The following is a 10,702-nucleotide window of genomic DNA, read 5'->3' on the forward strand; positions in this document are numbered from 1 at the left end:
TTAGTCACGGTTCTTACATGAACCGGGACAGATGGGCCTCCACGTGGCCGCTGCGGCCAGCCCAGGCAGGGGGGCCTTTGGTCCCGGTTGGTGACACCAACCGGGACCAATAGGCATCCACGCGTCAGCAGCTAGCTGGAGCTGAGGTTTTTTTTGAAAGGGCTGGTTTAGGGGTTTTGGGGTTAATTTAGGTTGTTATTAGCTAGCTAATAGAGAGAAGTGTCCTCTCTTATACATCTCTGTGTTTGGTTTACCAACGCTACTGCTATGCCTAATGTTAACATGCCTAAGCCCGCGCGCAAGCCAGAAAAAGACATGCCATTAGGATCGCATCTCTGCATGCAAGTAGCTCAATGGATAACACGTCAATAACCCCGTCATATCTTGTACCTCACACTCTAACAAAAGCTCCATGATGAACGCGAGCAATGAAGCCCGCTCCTCCACGAATTAGACCCATATCCATAGCACCATCGGTGTTGATCTTTATCCACCCCTCCTCCGGTGGCAGCCACCTCAGGTGTATAGTAGCTTGGTTCTTCTTCCTCTCAGGGATCTCCAAAGCCCTGATAATCTCTTCAATGATCACCATTGATTTGACCAGCTGGTATACCAACTCACCATGAGTATAGTTGTTCCCGGTGTGCCACACATCCCACATCACGGTAATCATAATAGCCGCCACTTCCTTCTTATATAATCGTTGATCTAGCAGATCTCTAAACCATGACTTTGGGTGTAATCTTGGTATGTCAATACCAAAGAAACGTTTTGTTGCCTCTCAAAAATGTCTTGCATGTTCACATTCCATCAACGAGTGAAATAATGTTTCATTATCATGTCCAGACATCGGAAAATTAGGTATCTGCTTTATATGCCGCCTCTGAAGCTCACTATAGGCCGGCAAGAAATTCTTGAGCACTCGCCACCAAAACACCCGAATCTTTCAGCAAGTGGTGTTGGAGACGAACTGTCAAGAGATCCAGCGGCTCTGGGAGTTACCTCAGCGGTCGGCATGTTTTCACCTCATCATGGAGATGAAGGATCTGTCTACTTTATTTCAGGGATTTGAGCTACGGTTTGCAGGCCGCCAGACTAACATGGCGGCACACCGCCTAGCTAGGCAATCGTTAAAACTTTCTATTTTTATGCATTTGTATGATAGTATCCCTGGGTGGCTGACTGATTGTTTGCAGTCAGACATGCTAGGGCCTAATGAATAGAGCCGGGGGGCGTTTAGCTTCAAAAAAGAAAAGAAAAAAAGACGTGGGAGATTCAAAAAAATGGTGTGCCAAAAGAAATGGTGTTTCATTAATCAACCTCTTTCCGACTTTAAAGGCGCCATCCAATTTTTGGCTCGTCGATGGATTAACACTTATCACTGCCGTATCTATCGGCCCTACCAAGCTCCCACCTCCCCCATTATCTGCAACAACCTTCGATCCAACTGGCCTAGCCGGCTCCAACGCAGATTCTCCACTCATATTCCATTCCAGGCGCCTTCTCACACGCGACCTTCTCCAATGCCAGTCCCATCGAACATCGCTGCCCTGTTCACCGGCTGTAACAGAGCCGCCGCCCTGTTCACCGGCTGTAACGGACCTGCCGTCCTCACCCACGGGAACGGAGCCGCTGGCGACCGCCCATCCGGCCTGCGGAATACGACATCACTGCTTGTTCTGCATCCACACATTGGATTGAAGGTGAGAATGCCGGCTCATGTCATCAGTTACAACTAAGGCAACGCATGAGATGATTTAAAACCAAAGAATGGGTTCCTCTTATTCTATGCATGAACCCATCATGAGATCTTATGGGTTTTCTCTGAAATTTGCTCCATCCATAGCATCATGATCCGCCTCTCTATGCTCGTCGCCGGCGTCGAACTCTCTCCGTGGACACTACACGCAGTCAGCTCGAACGCCAACGACACCCTTCTAACCGGGATGATTGGAGCCGCCAGCCACACCCAGCCACCCAGGGGATCGGAGCCAACGGCCAGCACCCTCCTAGCCTGTGCGATACGATGGTATTGCTTCCTCTTCATCCACCTATTTGCATCACGGTTAGAACGCTTGATATTTTTACACCCCTTAGACAACAGTGAGGTCAATATAATCGAAAACTTTGTATATAAATATCAAATGGCAGAATCATGCAGTACATACCACGTGTTGTACATACCACGTGTTGTTCACATTAACGACAATAGAGAAATTTTAGTAAGTAATCATTAATCACCAATCAATATGTGGTAAACGTACACCTCTGGAGAGGTAGTAACAAAGAAATAATTAAATTAAATAGCTTATCATAGTAAATTTGTGCTCTGTAAGAAACAGGTGGAACAATTACAGTATGGTACAACCCCATAGCTTATGTTTATTCTCTGAATTGACCTGGTCTCTATTTGTGCATATTTTCCAGGAATGGACAGTTCTCCTACAAGTTGTGCCGACACACAATTACTAGATGTAACCAATCACGTATATTTTTTCCCAGTTAGGTTAAAATCTTTGACAACACATAGTTCTTTTACCTTTACACGTATTTCAGGCTTTTTTGGACGAACTCAGTGTCAAACATGGAAATATGAGGTTAATGTGCTCACCGATAAGGTTCGCGCAAATGATTGATGGATTAGATGATGAGCACCTAAAGGCCATCTGCACTCAAACTGGTCTTGGAGGGCTAACAAAGATGAAGTCGGTGTCCCTCTGACGTATTATGTTGGTACTGCTAGCAAAGAGCTACATCCACGACATGCAGAGTATTCACATTGCTAGTAAGGACATTTCTATAACTCCAACGGATGTCTATCAATTAATGGACCTTCCAATAGAGGGGGAAATATATATATGGAAATGGGAAAACCAAAAGACGCAAACTTGTTAAGGGCTTATCAAACAGATGGAAGACTTAAGCTGAGTGACCTTGAGGACAAAATTAAAGCCTCCAAAACTCCAGATGATCATTTCATCAGGCGGTTTGTTTTGTATGCTATTTGCATTATTTTAGCACCCACGATACAGGATTATGTCGATTCCAAATATTCCATCCTTGTTGAAGACGTCGCAAGAATTCCCAAATTTAACTGGGGATGTTTCACACTGAACCATTTGATAACATCCATCAATACTTTTAATTATAAGGATCAAGTCAATCTACAAGGAAATCTAGCTTTGCTCCAAGTAAGTGCTACGATGCTAGTTGTCATTCGACTATTTTTCATATGATGCATATATATGTATCATTGATGAACTAATGTTTCCTATAGTTTTGGTATTGGGAACATATCCGTGCTGGATCGATTTTGTATTCTCGTATACCCCGTCTGCTGATGGCACGGTGGGATGAAGCCACAGGTAAAATAAGAACCGAGGCTTATGATAAAGGAGGCCTATACAATGGGGTGGTACCTTTCTAGACTTGACTTCTTTATTTACTATATTTATTTCTTAGTACTGATTCTTTATATCTTTTCAAAGGTTTTCATGAGCATCGGCGATTGGGAGCCAACCAACATTACAAATGAACATCATACCAAGAAAGATACACATACGCATGAAGATGCTATCTATCGACCACAACCACGAGGTCAAACTATGAGTAGCCAACAAGTAAGTTGCCCGAAGACACATCTTTTTCAATAACACAACAAAGGTCACACCGAACCATACTTATTTTTCTTCAAACTAAACAAGTTGACATTTCTTTTATACAAATGGACATGATACTTCAAACACAGAACGATCTATTTGCAGAACAAGAGAAAAAGTTGGTCAAACAAGTTGTAGAAGTAGAGCACAAATTAGATAAAAGAATAATCACCATGACTGAGGACGTGATAAACATAAGGGGTAAAATTGCCACTCAACCTAGGTTGTCCAAGCTAGAGGACGAAGTTGGAGACCTCAAAAGGGAAGTTGGAGACCTGAAAAGGGAACTCCAGGTAAGTGATACTACAACATCAATTTTACCCATAACTTCCTATATTTTCATTCTATGCATTTCATGTTACAGGAATTAAGATCGCTAGGTGAAACAAACAAACAAACAACGACAAAGAATGCATACATACAGGTGATAACTATGGCCCATCACCTTGCTAACATGAGCTAATTTCTATTCATTTACCAACTTCTAATTTTAGGAACAAGAGCAACCAAGCAGTGGCAAGTTTTCATCAACTCCTGTGTTTGACGCATGGAAAGCACGAACTTCTGCTAGTACACCTAGTGCAAAACCTGTGGTACAAAACAAGGAGTTGGACCAAGACATCCCACCATGGAAGCCTGTATTCAACAATGATTACGTATTGATAGATGAAGACTATGAGGCTGCACTTTTCATCCGAGGGAGTCACGACCTCGTTGAGGTAGTTCACATCGAAGACATTGTGCTAACAGTTCATCAACTCAAGCCAAATGTTAGCAAACTATTCTTCATCGATGACGTAAGGCGCATATACTGCAATCTACATCAAGTATTCTAAATTGTTCCATATTACATGACTACAAAGTTTGCAGGTTATTAATGCATATGCACACATTAGCAATGTTGCAACTGATGCTACATCATTCATTTCCACCGTAGAAAGCAGAAGATTGCTAGGCGAATTTGGGGGTATTCCAATGGGATGCAAAAGCTCAGATGTTGCTAATGTAGCAACGAAATTTGTAGGACGCAGAATGGTATGCATATTTGCTGGCTTGTTTAATTGTATATCTTGATTTTCCCTAATTTGAGTCCGCTTTCATTTTCTGCCAGGTACGTTTCCCAATGAATGTGCACATCATGCACTGGTTATTACTCGTGTTTAATTTAGACAAAGAAGAGATTCAGGTCCTAAACTCCAACCAAGCATATCGTGACATTGCCAAGGAAACTGCACTGGTAAGCTTGCTCTCTTGCTGCCTCTTACCATCATGTGACACTTTTTTAAAAGCACTAATGCAATCCCTTGAATTACTCCTCATACACCAGGTGGAGTCCATTCAGGCGTGTATCAATGAAGCAGTCGAGGATGGCTTGGTAACACCGCCTAAACCCATCAATATTACCCAGTGGAAAACCACTTGCTATACTAACATACCACAACAAACGGATGGGTACGTATAGGCAGCTACATGATTCCTCACCTACACTACAATACTTAACTTCAACTTTACATCACAGTTATTCATGTGGGGCGTACACACTCAAATACATGTTGACATGGGACGGAGATAAAATTACTGATGATTTCACACGGGTATGCCAAACACTAAATTACATTTGCAATCATGCAATACCTATGCTTCACCCCTATCCTAACCTAGGCGCCGCTATCTAATTCAGGCAGAAATACATATTTTCAGCTGGAAAATATGTTCAAAACTGATGTGTTCGGATTGCAACCATCTTCGGAAAAATTCATACAAGAATCCTATAACGGTAAGTTCTACAGAACTAGCATTTCATGTCATGTAGTTCCTACCTTTCATGATTGCACGTAACACACCACTATTTCCTCTATAGAGGGACGAGTATGAAGCCAGCATTCCAGAGGAACGAAAAGGTGAAGACGACGATGTCACGATTATCACCGACCCTGATGTTACAAAGAAAGCAGACACATCCGGTGCCCCAAAGCGTAAACATGGACGCCCGAGGAAGAATGCCCCTCCTAGTAATCCAGTAAAACAATGATTTGACACCGAGACTATCACTAAACAAGTGGAGTTGCAAAGACGCAAGCGCAAACCATCAAACGCCATGTCCAGCCCATTCGTACAACCATGAGTGGGCTACACGGAGAGGCGCTTCAAGGGCAGTTCCAAATGATTGATCTTCATAGCATGTTCTTTGAATTAAAGGCTACACTTATGTTCTGATGTTTTTGCATTTTATTTGTATGCTTATGTCCATCCAAATGCTTGACTTTTCATTGGCTCTTTTTGAAGTATACAGTTCTGGTTTAAGTGGATGATGATTATGGCTGATGCAGGGTAATTAAGGGAAAAAATCATAGCATACAGAACACATGACCAATGATGCAAATATCATGGTTACACTACTATCTCTCACATCACGAGTTGAGTGGGACATTATTACCTTGCCAGCAAAAGGAACAGAATCAATAATGCAGCTAGCTTGATGGATTACTTGGTCCACTCCACAAGAAAAATTACAGGCTGTAGCACCAGCAGTCAATGCACACACAAAATCATATTGTCAAATGCCAGCCTCTCCTGTAGAAAAGAAGAAAGAATAGCATCAGGAACACCATGTACCATTTTTATACTAATATAGACATCTGGACAAGAGTTGGTACATTGCAGCTCGTGTTTTGCTTCAAAACTAATGCGATACATTGAGCTAACAAATTTACAACTAATAAATCTAGGCCTAAGTCTGTTGGGTAACAATACTGTAACAAATGTCACATCTAGCTTTACTCTAACAGAGTTTTGGTACTAACTAGACAACTAGGACAACAATAAGAACCAGGCAACCAGCATAAGCTCTGCAATGAACAAACAGATGCTAAACTTGCTCATTGGCAAAATAGGTTGTGCACGCGAACGTGACAGAGAGAACTAAAATAGGGGCCATACTTATTCTGTTCCATGCTAAAGGTGACTGCAATATTTGTCGACAATGATTATGGCTGAGGCATGGGAATGCACATGTTGCAACGCGTGCAAAGCAAGCAAAAATTCACATAAAGCAACCATCCTTCCAAATTGAGCCAATTTTGGTTTTCCAAGATGTCCATTCAATACGGTGGCATACACCGCCTAAATATACAAAATTCCTAACTAATTTTAATGGGAAATGACAATAGTCCAGTGGCATAATCACAAGAATAGTGTCTGAATCTCCTACTGTAACTGTATTTCATAGCACAAAGGTTCTGAATCCATCAACTTGCAAGTTATATTCCAATGAAAAGTATTAACTACTTACTCTAATCACTACCTACTGACTCCAACCACTGTATCAAAAGGAGGGGGAAATAACTGCTGCTCCAAGATATGCAATCATCAGTCCACCAGATGATTTCTGCCTCCTCCACATATCCTGCTGTATCCTGGATGTCGGGACCTTGCTGCTCCTCACGGTCCTCTTTTATATTTTATATGCGCTTTTGCATCGATCTCATGTTATGTGGCATCTTAATCTTCTTCATCGTGGCTGCCCACTGCAAGAGGCACAATGTAGTGTGTCAGTACCCTGGAAGGCTTGAAAGGGGCAGAGATGGCAGTACAAACTAGTTTCAATCAGGTGCTTCACAAAAACAGTGCAAAAACTGATATTGCACTTGGGGTAACAGACTAGTTTTACTTCACTTTCCCCTCAATCAAATCAAGATATTTGTTGACATAGCTTACTATTGGTGAAACATAAGAAGGCAGCGACATTTAGGAATGAAAAGGCGGTCTTGGCATCAACAAGTAGATGTAGCTTTTACTTAACATCGACTCAAAGATCAACTCCAACAATGAGGTTCAGATCTACTTCACTACATAAAAAAAGTTTTAGATGTAGTTCATTATCTAAAAATATTAATATGTTATTAAACAACATCATTTATATCAACATTGATAGTGACCAAATCGACAGAATCCATACCAGGTTGAGGTCGGTTTCATCTTCAAAATCTTCAAGCATGTCGGTATCCATAAGTCGGTTCAGCCACAACAGCATGGACTTATGCTCGATAGACTCTCTCTCAGCGTCGCCGAGCACAGCCTCCACCGACTCTATTGCGACCTTGATGACTGTCGAGGCGAGCATGCACCCGAGTGCCACCCCGATTGTCGACATGGCTCGTGCCTGCTGAGTTGGGTTGTGTGCTAAATATAGTAGATTTGTCATTGAAGCTCCGGCCCTTATCAATCTAACAAAGCATTGGAAGCAAAAAATCGAATCAGCAACTGCAGAATCAGTCATGACATGTTTTACAGAATATAGATATCACAGACTAGCAAATAATCAAGTCAATTAATAATATTTATAAATCTTAGACAAAAGGGAGTTGCCCACCTACTCCATTAAGCATAAGGAAGCAACATTCAGAATTTAGTTACATGTCCACTGTATAAAGCTCATGTGCTTTGTCAGATACTTTTACAGATTCAAACTAGTAACCAGAACTGAAGAGTAATGCAAAGCCATGAACTTGCAAGGAATAAGGTAGAGTAAGAGATATGGACCTGTGATGGTGTTGCGCCGGGCTCTCCATAGATCCGGCCTGGATTACGCCAATGGCAGTGTGATCCGAAAAGGTCAAGTGCCTCTTGGACGCCCAGCGGCCCACTCGAAGCAGCTCACCATCACTCCCCCGGAGTTGGCCATGATGTCCGATAGGATCAGCACGCCCTTCTTTGCCAGAATCTGCACCACGAACATGAACATTTCTCTGCTGGCAGTCAATGCGTGAATGTGTCAACAAATGCAGCTTAGTTTTGTGGCAAAATGTTGGTGTTCTTGCCTTGTTGGCCTCGGGGTCTGTTGGGTGGTTAACAGCCTCGATGATGTACTTTGCTTTGATGGCATCAGCATTGTCCCTAGTAGAAGAAGATAATCGAACGGACTTTTTATTAACAAAAATGTATTCAGATACACAAAAAATAACAGCCAGGAGGATACTTTAACTGAGCTTCTGAGCAGTAATCTGATAAAGATTAGATGAAGTGAGATGGGACGAGGAAATAGAAGATTACTTGTTTATGACTCCTCCCAGAGCTGCAGGGATGAGCACGTCGCACTCTTCCGTGAGCAGCGAGGTCGGGTCGACGGCGTCGCCTCCGTCAAAGCCCTTGATCCCGCGGTTCTCTGCCAAGTGCTTCATCAGCTTGGCTATGTCAATGCCATTGGAGTTCTTGACAGTCCCTGTGACATCTCTGATGGAGACCACCTTGCCACCAGCTTCAGTGATCAATTGGGCAGCCCAAGAGCCAGTATTGCCAAATACCTGAAAAAGGCAAGAAGATAATAATTGATCATCTGTGCAAATTTAGATGAAGAAATAGAGTTCTGGCCTTGCTCCACAATGTATGGTGCCATTGTACACAATGATTATTACTAGCATTGTGTAGGCATGCTTGTATATATTTGGCAGAATATATTACTTGTGGGTGCTCATTGTGTGCTCCTTTCCCCTTTAATTTCAGCGCGTGAGGTGGGAGATTAGAAAGATACTGACATATCAAGCACAAAACTTTGCAATTGCCACTGATGGTGTCTCCATTGTAAGTCTAAGCTTTGACAAGATGCTTGTCTCTAAATTATAAATGGGAAACATCTTAGCTTTGCGTGAAAATTAAAGAGACTGGCAAAATTTTCTCTGACATTTTAAATGCGCAAAAGACCGAAGAAAAAGCAAATAATCTTAGTGAGTTCAGATAAAACAGAGAATTACCTTAAGAAGAGTTCAATTGCAATATCTTGATATTACACTAAAATTAAAAGCTGGATGGTCAGTCTAGTGGCAGAACAACAACCATCTTTTGGCAAATAAAACATCTGCTTACAAATTTTAAGTTTTTGAAAGCAGCCATGGATTTCACCTGGAAAAGAACATCGAAGAGAAAAAACAACGTCCTACAACTGCTCCATCAGACACGAATGGGCAGAATAAAGGGATATGTTGTATGTTCTTCCCTACGGCTAAACAATTGCTGAAAACTGTCACTTTCCTAAACCAGAATGGTTGCAGTAGCAAATTGCTACTTAGTAGTGACCAAGTGTAGATGATTTTGGTCCTTCTATCTTCTATCAATCCTTATCCAAGATGGCAAATTATGGCACAAAAGATGTATAACTTATTAATATGATTCCTGCGCTTTGTACGTGACGAACAATAACACTGCAAATATCATTCTACAAGAAATTTGATTCCTCTCCAGGGTAACTGCATAGCTCCCCATGTGCATCAATCGACAAAGCACAAATATATCGCATATCTTCGCCGCTAGGCCATCGCACATCCAACCACTTCCTCGCTTGGAACCACCGAATTGAACTGCCCAATCAAATCAATACATGTCGGGATGAACATAGGGGATGAGGGGGGAGGAGAGAGAGACCGTATGTACCATGTCAGGCAGGATGACCTGCAGTCCGGCGGGGCCGGTGTCAACCTGGGTGACCTCGACCAGCAGCGGCGACTACAGTGTGGGTAAGGTCAACGACTAGATGCAGGAGTTGGGGACGACCTCGTCCGGGCACGGCTGCCCCCCCTCCTTCCGGTGACGCCCCTGAAGATGCCGCCGCCATGACCACCCGCCTCCTCCGCTGAAGATGCCGCCGCCGCTGCTGAACATGGACGCCGATCTGGTCGATGACTCAGCGACGAGCGGGGAGGAGAAGGCGCAGGAGAAGCGGCTGAGCCGGCAGCGCAGCGACTGGTAGAGGAGGAGGCGCGGAGAGGGGGGAAGAAGCATGCGGCGGCGCAGCGACACGGCAGAGGAGGAGGCACGGAGAGGGAATCGACAGAGGGGGGAGAAGCATGCATGGCTAGGTTTCTTTTTCCTTTTCTCCCAGCACTGCGCACTAAATTGGACGAATCTACCCTTTTGGAAAATGATTAGCCCCACAATAATCTTGTAATGGTCCCACAGTTATTTGTAATTTCATGTAATTTTACTCCCGTAACTCCTCGTAACTCCTATTTCTCCATCGTTTGATCGTAGTGAATGGACGGCCCCTAAAT

At 43.1% G+C, this 10,702-nt stretch overlaps 1 protein-coding gene across 6 annotated transcripts; it reads right to left on the reverse strand.

Moving 5' to 3' along the window:
* Positions 1 to 1,376: 1,376 nt before the first annotated feature.
* On the reverse strand, positions 1,377 to 10,485 carry LOC119335274. Of its 6 annotated transcripts, none has more exons than XR_005161791.1 (8): positions 10,086 to 10,485; positions 8,712 to 8,962; positions 8,202 to 8,555; positions 7,618 to 7,885; positions 6,952 to 7,186; positions 6,097 to 6,233; positions 3,879 to 3,934; positions 1,377 to 2,051 (listed from the first exon to the last, which is right to left on the reverse strand). XR_005161791.1 is itself a non-coding variant. In XM_037607417.1 (5 exons), exons 1-5 carry the CDS (start codon positions 10,086 to 10,088, stop codon positions 7,121 to 7,123), a joined length of 942 nt encoding a protein of 313 aa, XP_037463314.1. In that variant the 5' UTR covers positions 10,089 to 10,485; the 3' UTR covers positions 6,589 to 7,120. The 6 variants fall into 6 exon arrangements, 1 of the variants encoding a protein (XP_037463314.1); XR_005161789.1 differs by having other exon boundaries at positions 1,378 to 2,051; positions 3,832 to 3,934; XR_005161792.1 differs by lacking the exon at positions 1,377 to 2,051 and having other exon boundaries at positions 3,610 to 3,934; positions 7,006 to 7,186.
* Positions 10,486 to 10,702: the final 217 nt, after the last annotated feature.

The sequence above is a fragment of the Triticum dicoccoides genome, chromosome 7B, assembly GCF_002162155.2.
Source record: "Triticum dicoccoides isolate Atlit2015 ecotype Zavitan chromosome 7B, WEW_v2.0, whole genome shotgun sequence".
Taxonomy (NCBI): Eukaryota; Viridiplantae; Streptophyta; class Magnoliopsida; order Poales; family Poaceae; genus Triticum; species Triticum dicoccoides.

What these genes read in the sequence shown, in the direction of transcription:
- LOC119335274 (XM_037607417.1), bottom strand. An exon ending in CTGGGAGGAGTCATAAACAA is followed by an intron (nt 8,556 to 8,711) that starts GTAATCTTCTAT and finishes TTCTTCTACTAG; the next exon opens with GGACAATGCTGATGCCATCA. An exon ending in ATGAAACCGACCTCAACCTG is followed by an intron (nt 7,187 to 7,617) that starts GTATGGATTCTG and finishes TGCCTCTTGCAG; the next exon opens with TGGGCAGCCACGATGAAGAA.